At 42.7% G+C, this 15323-nt stretch overlaps 2 protein-coding genes across 5 annotated transcripts in view; one reads left to right on the plus strand and one right to left on the minus strand.

The window, feature by feature from the left end:
• Window positions 1-6446: 6446 nt before the first annotated feature.
• On the minus strand, window positions 6447-8592 carry LOC107546461 (RNA polymerase I and III subunit D). The gene is made up of 2 exons (XM_016224879.2): window positions 7876-8592; window positions 6447-7015 (listed from the first exon to the last, which is right to left on the minus strand). The coding sequence occupies exons 1-2, from the start codon at window positions 7899-7901 to the stop codon at window positions 6640-6642; spliced, it is 402 nt and encodes a 133-aa protein (XP_016080365.1). The 5' UTR covers window positions 7902-8592; the 3' UTR covers window positions 6447-6639.
• A 772-nt stretch (window positions 8593-9364) lies between these two features.
• LNX2 (ligand of numb-protein X 2) overlaps window positions 9365-15323 on the plus strand; it is a 69952-nt gene continuing 63993 nt past the window's right edge. For 3 of the 4 annotated variants that reach the window (XM_087814437.1, XM_087814436.1, XM_087814440.1), the window contains exon 1: window positions 9365-9458. The gene's annotated coding sequence lies outside the window, so the exon portion shown is untranslated. The remainder of the gene's footprint in view (window positions 9459-15323) is intronic. The other variant, XM_087814439.1, reaches the window with a different exon arrangement.

Here is a 15323-nt window from a genome sequence, read left to right on the forward strand (position 1 = left end):
CCCTTGAAAAAGAAAACAAACAAAACACAAACTGTTGTTTAAGCTAACTGGTTCAGTCTCTGTCTGATTACATGCTCCTGGCAGTTTGATTTTCTTTTTGAGCCTTCTTTTTTAATCCTCACTCAAGGGTATTTTTTTCCATTGCTTTTCAGAGAGTGGAAGGAAGAGAGAGGGAGACAAACATTGATGTAAGAGACACACATTGAGTGGTTGCCTCCCAAACACACCCTGACTGGGGCCTGGGACAGAGCCTGCAACCGAGGTATGTGCCCTTGACTGGAATCGAACCTGAGACCCTCAGTCTGCAGGCCAATGCTCTAACCACTGAGCAAAACCAACTAGGGCTGGAGCCCTTTTAATAGCATTGGTTGAGGCATTATGTACAATTTTTCTGAGGTTTGACTCAGGCCAGCATGGTAAATTTAGAAGATCAAACAGGCAGCTTCTCCTTTTAACATATATTAAGTGCCTTGCATAACAAATATGGAATTTAGTGAGGATTAGTGTGATTATATCAAATATCAATATATTCCATTTTATGCGATTTTATGTTTAGCTGACCTAGCTTGAGTCCTGGCTTCCTACCAATATTCAGATATTTCGGCACCAAACCAGGTATCCATCTGCTATAGAACTTGCTTTTCCTTCCTGCTTAAACTTTGTCTTGTATCTTGGGAAAGATTATAAATATGTTCCATCAGAATCTTAATTTCTTTGCAAAAGAGAAGAAACATAATCCATTTATCTCTGATTTTTATCTATATCCTATTAACAGGAATGCTATTTTAAACTATCTTTCTTAAAAGCAATGGCCTTGGCATACTGATAATGTGCCATCCTGGGGTTCACAAATTTATATTATAGTGCTGCTTGGGCTAGAGACAAAGAAATAACAGAGGTTACTAAAGTTTTTTGTTTTCAAGTTTTCACCTAGAAGAAAATGAGCAAAACCAGCTTGTTCGACACAATTAATGATATAATAACAACAACAGCTAACATTGACTGAGAGCACGCTATATGGGACAGATTAAATATCCTAAGCACTTCGAATATATTATCTAAACTAATAGTTATAGCATCCCTATATGGTATTATTGTTATCCCAATCTTACTGATGAAGAAACTGAGGCACAAAGAGATCAAACAGCTTGCCCAAGGACAGAAAGCTAAAAAGTCTAGAGCCAAGACCCAAGCAGTATGATTTCAATAGTACAACCTCTTAGCTCCTATGCTATACTGCCTCACAGTTATTTAGCCTGAAAAGATGTGCAGGATCCCAAGCCCACCAACTTCTGCTTCTAAGAAAGATATACTTTTCTCATAAATACAATAAAGAAACAAATAAATAAAAATAAGCCCCATTTAAATAAACTCAACTCCCCTAATACATACATATATTAGCCAATCCAAAACTCCTACAATATCCTAGTGCCCCACACAGTAACTCAATATTCTTTTCTATAACTATTAGGTAAAAACATACACATTAAAAATGTGATATAGCCCGGCCGGCATGACTCTGTGGTTGAGCATCTACCTATGATCCAGGAGATCAAGGTTTAATTCTGGGTCAGGGCACATGCCAGGGTTGTGGGCTCGATTCCCAGGAGGAAGCCAATCAATGACTCTCTCACCATTGATGTTTCTATCTCTCTCTCCCTTCCTCCCTCTGAAATCAATAGACATATTTAAAAATAAATAAAAATGTGATATAAATGTAGGTACTAATAAAACCCACACATACACAATGCTGAAAGTTTATTCCTTTAAAAAGGTTCATACTTTTGCTTTTTCTATGGTAAATAATCTAAGTTCATCTTTTAGAAAACTCTGGGCATATTCTCCTTTGCCTTGGTCTGTTTCTTCTGTTCAAATGTCACCTCTTCAGAAAGCCTTCCTTAACTACTCAGTCTCTCAGTGCCTTCTCACCCCCATCATGCTTTTACTTCCCATTTACATCACTATATTAAATTACATTATATATTTATGCATTTCTATCACTGCCATTATAAAATAAACTGCATGTGGGCAACTTGTTCCTTGCTACATCCTTAAATGTGCCTGAATATAGTATGTGCTCAATAATATTTATGGAGTGAATAAGTGAATGAAATGTTCTCTTTGAGAGCAACTTGGTAAAGGCAGAGAGCTGAAAAGCCTGTGAGCTTACTGCCCTGACTGCCTCCCCCCCCCCCCCCCCCCCCGATTTTCACATCTGTAGCCCTGGATTCACATCCTTGTCCAAGGTGTAAATTCTTCTGACATGGGTGAGGGAAGGGTGGTTGCACCCACCGGCTCCCATTAGCAAGAACAGGTTGGGAATGAGATGGTAAATCCTGCCACTCTGTTTTTGGTGAGATGGTGGTAGGAAAACAAAGGGGTCAAAGACATGGGTATGGGACCATTTTCAACACTTCTGTTACCTTTACCCCTCTACAGAATCTGCCTCCAAGTTATTTTAATTCTTTTATAGCTTTCTGGTATTCATCTTTTAACCTCCATTCCTACAACTCTGCCTCCTTATATTATACCTGGACTGTCACAAATGCCCCCTAACTCACTGCTATCTCCCAATGTTTCCGTCCATTATTCATTCTGTACAGGCATGGTGCGAAAAAACAAAACCTTTATAGCATTCCCTAGCTCAAGAATCTTTAATGGCTCATTTACACTGGGGAAGAGTGAACTATTTATCCCAGAACAGTACTAATTTTACAAGTCTGCCTACTTCCATATTCCACAAGTAACTAGAAGGCTGGCTGAGGGCGTACTCATGAAACAATCATTGCTTCAACAGTGTCTCTCACTGATATCATTGTGTTCAGCTAACACTCACTGAACATTAGGGCACTTCATTGTAAATGCAGTTTGTTTTCTTTTTCATGTGTACAACTGTCTTCTCTCTAAAACCACATAATGGTTTTTAGAACAGATTCATTATATTCTCTTATCTCCACCATTTCTCAGTACTGTGCCACGACTATGTACATATTTGTTGTATAGAGATCCAATAATGTAGGTTTGGAAAAAATTTCATTATGGAAAAAAAATACAAAGGACACATTAACCAAACTGGGATAGTCTATAAAGTTTCAAATAGTAAACAAACAAACAAAAAACAAAACAACAGTAAAAACCTGAGCTCAAAAGGGTTAGATTTGGGGTCTTTGTAGGTATTTGAAAGCAGACTAGTGAACTTGGGTCAACTTCCTAGGAGCCCAATTGGAGGGATATTACAAAGATTGTCTTTGACTCTAAAATTATGCTAATCAAAAATTATGACTTTTGTTTAGTGGCCTGGAGACCAGCTACAATCTTTTAAAAATCCTACCCCAGGGATATTTTTTCCATTGATTTTTAGAGTAGAAGGGAGGGAAGGAGGGGGAGAGAGAGAAACATCAATGTGAGACCTTCTACAAGTGCCCCAACCTGGGTGGGGACCCAGGTAGGGAATGAACCTACAGCCCAGGTACATGCCCTTGACCAGGAATTGAACCTGCAACCCTTCAATCTGCTAACAGCTGTGCCAAACCGGCCAGGGTGTAGCTACAGTCTTAATAACATGTTTAAGGGAAACAAAACAGTAGACCATAGGACTTGATCTTTTTTCGTATTTCCTGAAATACAAGGCACTCTTTGGGTCAGAATGGTACCGAATGGAACTTTTATGTAGATACCTTTTTATCTCTAGAGATTTTGTAGGCACCTGTGTTATACCAATAATTAGAGCATTTAGATGTTACAGCTATATGCAATTTATAGTTTGTAAAGTGCTTTGAAAATGGGAAGTGCTAGGTAAGCACTCAAATTATTATATATTATAAGCCTTTGGTATGTAATCACTTAATAATTATCTCTAACTATCACCCTAGGAATGTCTTTGCCCCATGACTTTGATCTTTCCTCATCCCTGCTGCCACTTTAATTTAGTTCTCTGATGTCCTGCAGTATATTTTCTTTACTGAAAAACCCAAACAAAGTCATTCTTCTGTACAACGAGTGTTAATGTCTAGTTGTCTTAGGCACTAAACTAATGCGGCCCACTGCCCAACAACTTCCCTGTTAAATACAGTCAACACTTTTCCTTCCTCATGTTCAATTCATTCAACATCATTCTCCCTGTGGAGAGCCTTGGCTTCCACAATTCTGCTTTCTACAGGTTTTCCCACTACCTCACTGGCTGCTCCTTTTTTAACCCAACTTGAAACACTAAGCATGCCCTGGGTTTGGGCCCACTTCTTCGACACGAGAGCTTTTATGGATTTACATCACCTTTATGGCAAGAACTCACTAAGTGTATCTCTAGCATCATTAGATCTCTTTCACAGCTTCCAACTCACAAGTCTACTATCTACATGTTCAGAATGGAACTTTTGAGTTTAATCACCTTTTCTACCTCCCAACCTATTTTCCTTTTTAAGCTTCCCATTTCACTAATTTGGCCCCAAATCTAGGTAGAAGTCATCTTTCTGTTTCCTCACCTTCCACATCCAATTCCTGAGGTCTACAAATTCTGTACAAATTTGGTTCAAAAACATCTCTTAAATCCACCCTCTTTTCTCAATCATGAGCTTACTGCCCTTCCAGGCCACACCAAAGTTTCTGCTTCTACTCTGGCCTCTCTACAAATCCATTTCCCCACTTTGTAATCAAAGTATTCAGATGTCATTTCCATTGTACTTAAAACCCAACTACTTACCACCCCAGCTCTTCTTCCCATTGAACCCATAGGATAGGCCCTTGTCCTCCTTGCTTACCATGCTACAAATATATAAATCTTTTCCTAATACATTTAATTCCTCAAACCACCAGTTTTCAGCTTCAGGACCTTTACACATACTATTCCCCCAGAATGCATTTTTCTCTCCTTTTTGCACAGCTAGTTCCTTCTCTTTTGTAATTTCTGGAAGAGCTACCCTGACTTCCATATCTAAAGCAGATTCTCCTCTCATGTTTTCTTATTTTTCCCCTCACAAATATGTAAAAACTTTTCACTCCTTTTATAACGTATGCTCCATGAGAATAAGACCTGTGTCTCATCCACTAACATGTCTAACCTAGGGCCTGGTATATGCTAGGTGATCAATAAATACAGAAATACAGCCTAACCCACGTGGCTCAGCTGTTGAGCATTAGCCTATGATCCAGGAGATTGCGGTTCGATTCCCAGTCAGGGCACATGCCCAGGTTTCAGGCTTGATCCCCAGTTGGGGGCATGCAGGAGCCGATCAATGACTCATCACTGATGTTTCTCTCTCTCCCTCTCTTTTCCTCTCTCTGAAATCAATATATATATATATATAATATACAGAAATACATTTATCTAAAGAAGTTGACTACATGTAGGAAATACAGGTTCTGTGGCAGGCCAGTAGAAGAGGCCTGATATGAATGAGTAAAAGGCTACACACTATAACTAGCTACATGGATTCATCTGGTGTTTACTGGTCCACTACCTATCAGGCATTGTGCTACAAGTTGGTGCAATGGTAGACAACATAAGCACTAACAATCACATAGTAAATCCAAGACCAGGAAACAGAGTATAATGAAAGCACAGATAAGTACACACATCTGTACTTGATGGGGAGTCCTACATCAAATTCTTACCTATACTACAGTATGGCAGAAGTAAGAGTCCTCCGGGAAGAGGAAACAAAGCATGGAGCACTGGGGTGTGGGGTGCTCAGGTTCAAAGGTTGAGGCACTTAGGGTGAATTAAGAGTCAAGTTGGAGTAGGATAGATGTAAGAGACAAGGTTGGAGAGAGAAATAGGACAGCTCTTAGCTGTGATTCACTGATAATCTTGTGGTTTGTTTTTTTTTTAATCCTTTTCTCCGAATTTTCTTTCTCCCTGTCCTTACTTTCTTTCAAATACTGCTTCTTTATGTAACCCTGGGCTACACTTAGATATCTACCTAAGGACTGAAAAGGTTATTGATCATCCCAGTAATCTCCCTCTCTAATAAAGTTAAACTCACTTGACCTACTTAGGTTATTTAGGTCAAATTAAAGCAGTAAAATGGTATCTATCCTATAAATACCACAAAGATGGAGCCTGATACTACCTAAAATTCTCATGTGAAACCAGAATTCTCAGTTCTTTCCAATTATTCCCCACCCTTGCCCAATCTACAGATCACAGCAAAGGACGAATTTTCTCTTGAATTACTAAAATACATGTATCAAGAGGCCAATTCCTCTCCCCTCCCCCCCAAAAAACCAATCAGAATCTATCTGGGGTCATGTTCTACTGCATATCTCCCTCTCACCCAATCACAGCCATGATTGCATGTTTTCTCTCATTTCCTCGATAGAAGTCCTTGTCTAGGCCCCTGCTTTTTTCATAGTTTCCTCACTTTCAATGTTGGCTCAATTCATAAAACAAAAACAAAAAAACCCTAAAATAATCAACCTTGAGGGCCAAGGAACAGAAACCACTCAAATTGGTTTAAAGAGAGAATTTATTAGAAGAATACAAAGGTTCTTGCAGGGATTCCCACAGCTGTAATGGGTTAACAGAATCACACCTTTCTGAAGGACAGATCATGTTGTAATCACAAACTTCTATTTCTGGGTTGTGCAAGATCACGAAGAGAGTATCCTAGAGGGTGTTCCTCCCTGTATGTGCACAAGGGACTAGAATGTGGATTCATTTCTGATTGCATTTTGGTCCTTATATTCCTTTATGCTGGCCTCAAACTTGTCAAGCACATGTTGGCAGACATTCATGAGCTCATTCAGGCCTCTCTGAAATGGCTCAACAGCTGGAAGAGCACCTCGAGTCTGAATACGTAAATTAATTTTACTCTCTGAAGGATGGGTTGTAGTGTAACCACAAAATTCCACTTCTGGGTTCTTCATGATCATGTAACGAAGAGAATTTCCTAGGGTATGGTCCTCCTCGTGCAAAACAAATGTCACACAGTGTCTATCTGTTCCAGCTGCCTGGACCATTTCCAGAGCTGTCTTCCTCTCGCCTTCAGCCATTGAGGTCTTCAATCCAGACATTTTTCTACACACATATTTTTTATAAAAATGAGATCATACTGAATATGGCTTTGTAACTAGCTTTTTTTTTTTTCATTTACTATATCACAATTGCAACACATTAATACTCTAATGCACTCCAATTACATAAAACTATTAGCATTAGCCCCTTATTTTCCTGCCTCCACATAGTCTATCAATAAATACCTAACTTATTGCCTCCAGTTTCTCCCTACTTCATTTGGCCACAGGGGAGTTTCCTTAAAACACAAACTAAATGTTTGCTAAAATATTCTCTTGATAGAATCACAAGAAAGGATAGAATAGGGTAGCCCTGCTAAAGGATGAAAAGCGAGTTGGAAGGCGTAGAGAAACACAAACTATTGTAAAATTAAAGACTACAGATGATCAACGTGCAGGCCCAACTATGGCTTCCACTTGGAGGAGGTAAGAAAACTAGAATGGAAAGTCTAAGAAGAGTCAATAAAGCAAGAGGGAGAAAGAGAACTCAGCAAACAGAGGGACTTGGGCTACAGTTACAGGGGGCCTTAGGCCTGGTGTGTGATATTACACGTTAGCTGATTTGCTCTCGCTGTTCTAATTGGGGATAGGCAGTTTGGGGATTTCTCACAACTTCCTTCCTTGGTATCTAGTGTTCTGGGTCTCTATTCAAACACATCCCTGTCTTCTCTCTTTTCCCAGTCGGAGCCCTCTCCCGCCCAGGCGCCTATTTCTCTCTCTTCCCGTGCCTTCCCAGTCAGGCCGGGACGCGGAGGCTGAGGCCCCGGCCGGCCGCGGGCCCGTCTTCGGCCGCTGGCTCCGGTGTAGGGAGCGGCCCGTTCCTCCCGCCCGCTCCCTCCGCCCGCCCGCCTCCTCGGCCGTTACCTCTCCAGCTCCTGATCCTCTTCCATGGCGGGGGCGGCTTCCGGGATCCTCAGGTGGTGCTGGCGGACGGGATGCTCTGCCCCATATCACAAAACGTGCGAGAGAAGCAGGAAGGAAGGAACAACCGACGGAAGGAGCGGAAGACGGAAGGAGGGAGGTGGAGCCGCAGCGGCGCCACACGGCCTGTCCGCTGGGCGGGGCTTGTAGGCCCCGCCCACATACCCCGCCCCCGGCGCGAGGAGGGCAGTGGCTAGGCCCGAGCGGGCCCGCAGAGCTAGCGGGGACAGGTGGGGTCGGCTTCCCGCCCCACTCCCGAAGCCGAGAGCGTCCTGTAGGCGCTAGAGCTCAGCCCTTGGCACCTTACCCCAGGTGTAGGCGAAGGGGGCGGGGCCTACCTGCCTCCCCTAAATCACCTTACTTCTTAAGGCCCAAATCCGGCTTCTTTTTTACTTGCTGCTAGACCTACGGGGGACAGCGTTAACTCGCATGCAGGACCCCAGCCCTTGGGGGGATTTCATGAGACGACAGGCTTAAACTATAGTTGATAAATACATCTTGATAAGTTTCACAATAGAATAGGTTAAGTTTAAGACGGTATTTGTCTCAACGAAGATCTTTGCACATCTAAGCTGGGTCAAAGGAGAAGCGTTTGTCTCGATCTTTTGGGGGAAGGGTGAGAGTTTGGAAGAAAACTTTTCCTCCCATCCTTTCTCTCCTAGGATCTTTTCTATCCCTGGAGTACGTCCTCCCTGACTTTGGACTTCCTTTTTCCTTTACCCTTTCGGTTTCTTCAACCTCCTCACCTTTGTTCTCAGGTTCCCCCGCCTCCGCCTCGGCAACCTTGCAACGAGACTCCATCTCCGTCCCCTTCTTCCCGCGTATCTCTCCTCTCTCCGTCCCCTCAGGTATTCTTCGCTAATAGTCTTCCCTTCCCCGCTCTCCGGCTCCCCTCGCCCTCCTCCACCGGGCCAACCCCTGCTCCTACCACCCTACCCCAGCTGTCCTTTCGCCCAGCTATCTACATTTCTGCTTCCCTGTGCCACCTGTTCTCCCCCGATTCCCCTAGATATTCACTGCCTCCCCTCGTCGTTCCAAGCCTCTCGCGGCCGTCAGCGGGGAGAGCAGAGATACTTCTAGAGCTCGTCTTAAGCGAGGTAACCCAGAGAACCCTGGCCAGAGCCAGTGGGTGGAGGGTAGGCGGCGGGGGCGGAGCGGGCTCACTCTAACCCGGGTGTGACGGCCCAGGCTTGGCCCGCCCCCTGAGCCCTCGGATAGGCGGATCCACTCTCTGTTCCGCCCCCTCCCGCCCTGTTCTGCCACCGATTGGTCCAGGTGCGTGTCGGGTTGGGCGGCTGGGCCATGGCGCTTGCCCCCGGGAAGGCAGCAGGGGCGGTTGAGAAGTAAAGTCTTGGCCAGAGTTTGCTTCTTGCCAGGAAATCTGCGGCGGCGGCGGCAACTCCCGGCCGAGCCGAGGCCGCCCCGCTCCCGGCTCCCTCAGCGGGCCAAGGAGAGCGGAGCTGACTCTGGGCTGCGGCGCCGGGAGCCGGGAGCCGCTGCGCGCCCCGGGCAGCCGCGCTTTCCCAGTGAGTAACTTTGTCTGGACCGTGTCGCTCCGCGCCCTCCCGCCGGTCCTGGCAGCCGCCTCAGGTGCGGGCGTCGGTGGGGTGTTGGGGCAGCGCTGCGCCCGGGAGGCGGCCGGAGCGGCGCCGCAGCGGTCCTCCGCGGCTCTCCTCGCTGGTCCCGGCTGCGGCAACGTGGAGCAGTGTGGGGCTGGCCGCGCTTGTCCAGGGAGGAAGGGACCAGCTGCCCTGCTCCCAGTGCCCGCCGCCGGGCAGGCGCCTGGGAGAGGCGGGCGGCCCCCGGCTGTTACCATTTGGTGGTTCTGGCCTCGGGGTTGCTGATCTTTGCGTCGTTTGGTTTTTTAGGGAGCAGAGAGGTGGGAATGAGTTCCTGTTTCCTGCGTGTATGTTGTTGTAATTGGAACTAGCTGCCTTACATCGGGTCTTGTCCCCCTGAAAAGGAATGGAAGGAGACCCTAACCTCCATCCCAGCCTGTTGCCTGTAAATCTCACCTTACTCTTTAGGCTGGAGAAGGTAGTAGAGAGATTTAACATCTTCGGCGCGGGGAGGAGGGGATTTCAAAATATGGAGCTTAATTTGGAAGCAGTTGCACACAAAGCACCGTTCAGGAAATACATTGCTCACTTTGCAAAGCTTTATGCCATGTTTTAGGCGAAGGACTTTTGACTTATGTGTAGTGTTTCTTTTGATATTTCAGTTTACATATAATGCTATGAATCAAAGACATCTGTATCTGCCAGGAGCTACTGTCCATTCATGCATGGGCTGGGCTTAACTGTATAGATGTTTCTTTTTAAATCACGGAAACCAGAAACGAAGTTGAGTGAAAAGCAGTGATGAGCTCTGATGTATGGGAACTGCCTCCTGCACTTTGAGAATTTCCCATTCTTGCAGAGTAATACTTATTTGTAAATTGGCTTTCATTCCCAGGACAGATGTTGGTTTTTATTTTTTCTTGCATGTACTGTGACACAGCACTGATGAAGTAGGACCTCAGTAGTTCAATTTTATTTACTTTGATTGATTTGATTCCCATCTCCATGCCCTTTTCAAAAATGGACTTTGATCTAGTATCCTTTTGGCCTGTCAAAGCTTTGTTAAGCAATGAATAACAAAGTTTTGCCTTTTTAGTTTGTCCAAGTCACACATGTGAGTTTTCCCATAGGGCTAAAATGTAGGCCAAATCAGAACTGAAGCAGAATAACACTACTTTTAATTTGTTCCACTTGTGTGTTAACATTCCTAATTCTGTATCTTGTTCCTCTCCTTTCCTCATCAAGTTAAATATTTTTCATTATTAATTCAGCAAATGGTAGAGTGCCTACTGCATGCCAGGCTTGGATGGCAGGAGTCAGCTTTTGCCCTAAGTTGCTATACTCTCATTTGGAAGCTGATCCATACCTCTGTTCCACTGGCTGCCTGAAAGTAATTTGAGCAAAGTGCTGTGGGAACTTAAGAGAGGAAGCATTTCTGTCTGGAGTTTGTTAGGGAAGGCCTCACATAGTCAAAATCCCACTTCAGATTGGTGTGGGATTTTGCCAGGTACATTCTGAGCAGAGGGACTAACATGTAGGGTGTTGCATTATAAGATCTGCATATAGTTACTCTGACTCAAGCACACAGTGTCTGGGTAGTAGTCAGGGGATGGTGTATTACTCATTTCAGAGCACTTAGCACTTTGTCTTGCTCACAGTAGGCACTCAAATATTTATTGAACTGACTTGAACAGAAACATGAAGGATTTTGTCTGCCAAATTAAGAAAATTGGACTTTATTTTATCAGGAGAATGTCATGATGACATTTGCATTCCAGAAAGATATCTGCACCAATCTGGAGAATAGTAGGGTCCAGATAGGAGGTAGGGAGACAAAATAGGAGCTGTTACACTATAGGCCATAAGTGCTCAGGGCTTCTCGATTCACATTATCTAGGCTTGAATCTGGCTCAATCACTCACTCTGTAACCTCTTCCCCCCCCCCCCCCTTAGGTTCTTCATTTCATAGGGTTTGGGAGATGAGACTTGGAAAAACATGTATATTACTCAGAATAATGCTTGACACATGGTAAGGACTTGGCAAATTCCAGTTATTCTGTGTGAAGGCAGTGGAAGTACAAATGATGTGCCACTTAGGAGATATAATTGGTTAGATTAAGTAAGTGACTTGATATGATTAACGAGAGAGGGATGATTCCTCGGTATTTTGACTGGAGGCATTGGAGTGTACAGTACTGATTAAGCTTGCTGTGGAATCAGAACAGGGTTTAAATTCCATAACTTACCCTTAGAATTACCATTCTGACTGAGCTTTGGTTTCCTGACTTTCCAGAAATGATCGTAGTACCTGTCTAGTAGGATTTGAGGATCAAATGAAATTATGCATGTAATGCCCTTGGCAGAGTACCTAGCACATTACAAGTGCTCAATAAATATTAGTTGTTCCTTTAGTGATGACGACATTAATCAGCTAATGGAATGTTAGAAGGTATGAGAAGGAGTAGTTAAAAACAGTTGATGATAGAAATGGGGAAAGGAAGATAAATTAGTTTAGATAAATTAGTACCACTGAGGTACTAATGGATGGTTGAGATGTCTGTGATGAAGTTGTTGGATAGATGTGTCCGACAGAAGCTAGGAAAGAATGGAAAGAAAAAAAAAGTTCACCTAAAGCCTTCGTGGGTGTGGTAAGCTTTATGGAAGATTTGGGGAAAGGGGAGACAGAGAAGAGGTTTATGCTATATCAGTGCCAGGAGTGTTGATGTTGAATATTAGGCATCTTTATCTTTAAAATGCATTTGGCCACCATCACAGGAGAACTCCAGGCTCATATAATTTGGTTGGTTCTGTGCCTTTCTCCCTTTCCCCTCTCTCTCCTTTCTGATTGCTCCCCCCAAAATGCAAATCTTTATTTTATTTTATTATGCAGAGACATTTAACTTTTCCCTGCTTCTGGGGTGAAAGTTCACCCCAGGCCCAACTTTCCATATCAAAATCCAACAAGGTTTTTAGAAGAATCAAAAGTCTCATTTTATAGGTTCCACTCTACTTAGGAAACTGTGTTGTTTGAAAAAAAAAAAGTGTGTATATATGTATGATGTATTTGTGCATCTAGATACAAATATATCTTACATGTTCAACTACACATGTGTATATTAGTGTGATAGGGAGGAACAGACTTGTGTAGGAATTCTGCTTCCTACAGTGTTGAACTGACAATAGTTGTGTCATAACTTTGTCCTCTCTTGGGTATTAGCAACACTCCAGAGTGGAGTCTCTGACATCTTGATAAGAAAAGCTGAATCCCTTCCTCTCTCTGCAATCAGCTTTTTTTTAAAAAATTAAAAAGGCGGGGGTTGGGGGCGGAGAAAAGCTTAAAGAAAGGAGCAAAAGTGTTGTGGGCAGAGAGGGTTAAGCATACTTCACACCTTTCTCTTTCCAGGCTTGAGATTTAGGACTGTTACTTCTGACAATCAGAATCCATCAATGGAAAAATTATGTAGTGGAAAAAGGATTTTTTTTTCCTCAGAATTAGACTGGTTAGGAGAAATGAAAAGTAGAAACTAATGCAGAAAATATGCAGTAGACAAGTAAAAGTATAACTATATACAATTATACTGTAGTTTATGTAGTATACATATGTGCTTATATGTATAAGTATACTGGAAACAGTGGTGTCCTTTTAAAAGCATACCACTTTCATATGTAAAACAAATGGAGTTTTAATATTTGTCTTTATTAAAATCGTAATCTTAGAGTTCTTTTAAATAACAAATTGCCCTAAAGTGTGTAATAGGAGCCACTGTAAAAAAAATGTTTATAATCAAGTTATGAGGACCTGTATCTTATGTAAAACAAGATATACTTGGCTATAATAAAGCTTCCAAAGGCTCTATTCGCCATTACTTTGTTTTTAGATGAAAGTAAAGCAAGTCTAGGAAATATTGATACCCCTTCCACCCACCTCCCCCCAAATTGGGATTAGGCCACCAATCCAAAAAATTAATCCTTTATCAGAATTTTTAATACTGTTCAATTAAACTGCATAAATAATTATTGAACAAATCAATTGGAGCCCTTCACTTATATCTTACTTATTTTATTATTTTATTGTGACCATACCTCTTTTCTTCCACATTATTTTAATGTTTGGACTTTGACTTTCAATGTAATTATATTCATGGAATACCTAAATATTCATTATGTGATCAACTCTGGGCTGTGTGGAACACAAAAGATTGTCTCTGCCCTTGTGGAACTTAGGAAAATCTTAAAGACATTCAGTCAAGGAGTTAAGCATTTGCAGTAGGGTGAGTAATACACTTGACTTTTAGTACCTTAGCTCCTCAACTCCAGTGACCTTCACTTCTCCTGTATTTTAACATTCCCCCAAATTTTCCACAATAGAAATCTTAAATTTATACATCCTGTTCTTTGATCACAGCTTCCTATCCTTCCAGCTCCCTAACACCCACACTTTGTATTATAGCACCCTTCTTGACAGAGTCATCTTGCCAGTCCTTTATTCCAATCCATCTCCTATTCCCCGTTGTATTAACGTTTATTGACCTTTAGGTCTTCCCTGTCCATGTTGGAATCCTTTGTTAAGCACTTTCACTGGTACCTTTGCCTCTCTTGAACTTGTTTTTGTGCTGTGCCTGCCAGGAAAATCCCTGATTAACTCTGCTTCTCCTCCTTCTCTCCCTGAGATTCTTTGGTAGGACCATTAAAAGGCCAGACCCTTGCCCTGGCTGGTGTGGCTCAGTTGGTTTAGTCCCATGCACTGAGAGGTCAACTGGTCAGGGCACATGCCCAGGCTTCAGCCTCTATCCCCAGTAGGGGGCTTACAGGAGACAGCTGATCTATGTTTATCTCTCATATCGATGTTTCTCTCTCTTCCCCACTCCCTTCCTCTCTCTCTAAAATCAATAAAAATGTATATATATATTTTTAAAAAGGCCAGACCCTCAGTGTAGATAGTTGTCTCTCAAACAACCATTCCCTCATTCCCCTCAGTCAACTAGTGCTTGGGCACTGAGCTAAGAATACTGGAGTATCCTCATAGAGCTTACAATCTAGAGGAGATAGACATGTATCAAATATTAGCACACATTATAGTTACAAAATATGGTAAGTGTTTTGAAGAAATAGTATGGGGCTGGGTTGTCCAGTACTAGTCACTAGCACATGTGGCTATTGAAATGTGGCTCATCCCAACTGAGATGTGCTGTAAGTGTAAAATACACACCAGATTTTATAACCCCAAAAGATAAAATACCTCAATAATTTTTATATATGAAGTGGTAATAATCTGGATATATTAGATTAAATATAATATCAAAAATCATTCAGTAGTTTTATTTTTTAAATATGATTTTTTTTTTTAAATATATCTTTATTGACTTCAGAGAGAGGAAAGGAGAGGGAGAGAGAGAGAAACATCAATAATGAGAGAGTCATTGATCAAGCCCGCAACCCGGGCATGTGCCCTGACCGGGAATCGAACCCTGATCTCCTGGATCCTAGGTCGACGCTCAACTGCTGAGCCATGCCTGGCTGAGCAAATATGATTTTTTAAATACTAGAACATTTTAAATTACATGTGGCTCACATTCTATTTCTGTTGACAGTGCTGGCATAGGGTATTATCTGGGGAGCAGGGTGTCACTGAAGCTTCCCTGAGGAAGTTGTCTTTGAACAGATATATCTGGCTGAGTAAGTATTGAACAGGTAAACCCTCCTCAGAGGAAGCAATCAGAGGTGGATGGCACTTTGAGGGAGAGTGAGAAGCTGGTCAGAGAGAGCTGGGAGAGAATGGCCAGAGATGAGGCCAGGGAGGTAGACAGAACCAGATCATATAGGCCTTTTGGG

Source organism: Miniopterus natalensis, chromosome 2, assembly GCF_054644295.1.
Source record: "Miniopterus natalensis isolate mMinNat1 chromosome 2, mMinNat1.hap1, whole genome shotgun sequence".
Classification (NCBI taxonomy): Eukaryota; Metazoa; Chordata; class Mammalia; order Chiroptera; family Miniopteridae; genus Miniopterus; species Miniopterus natalensis.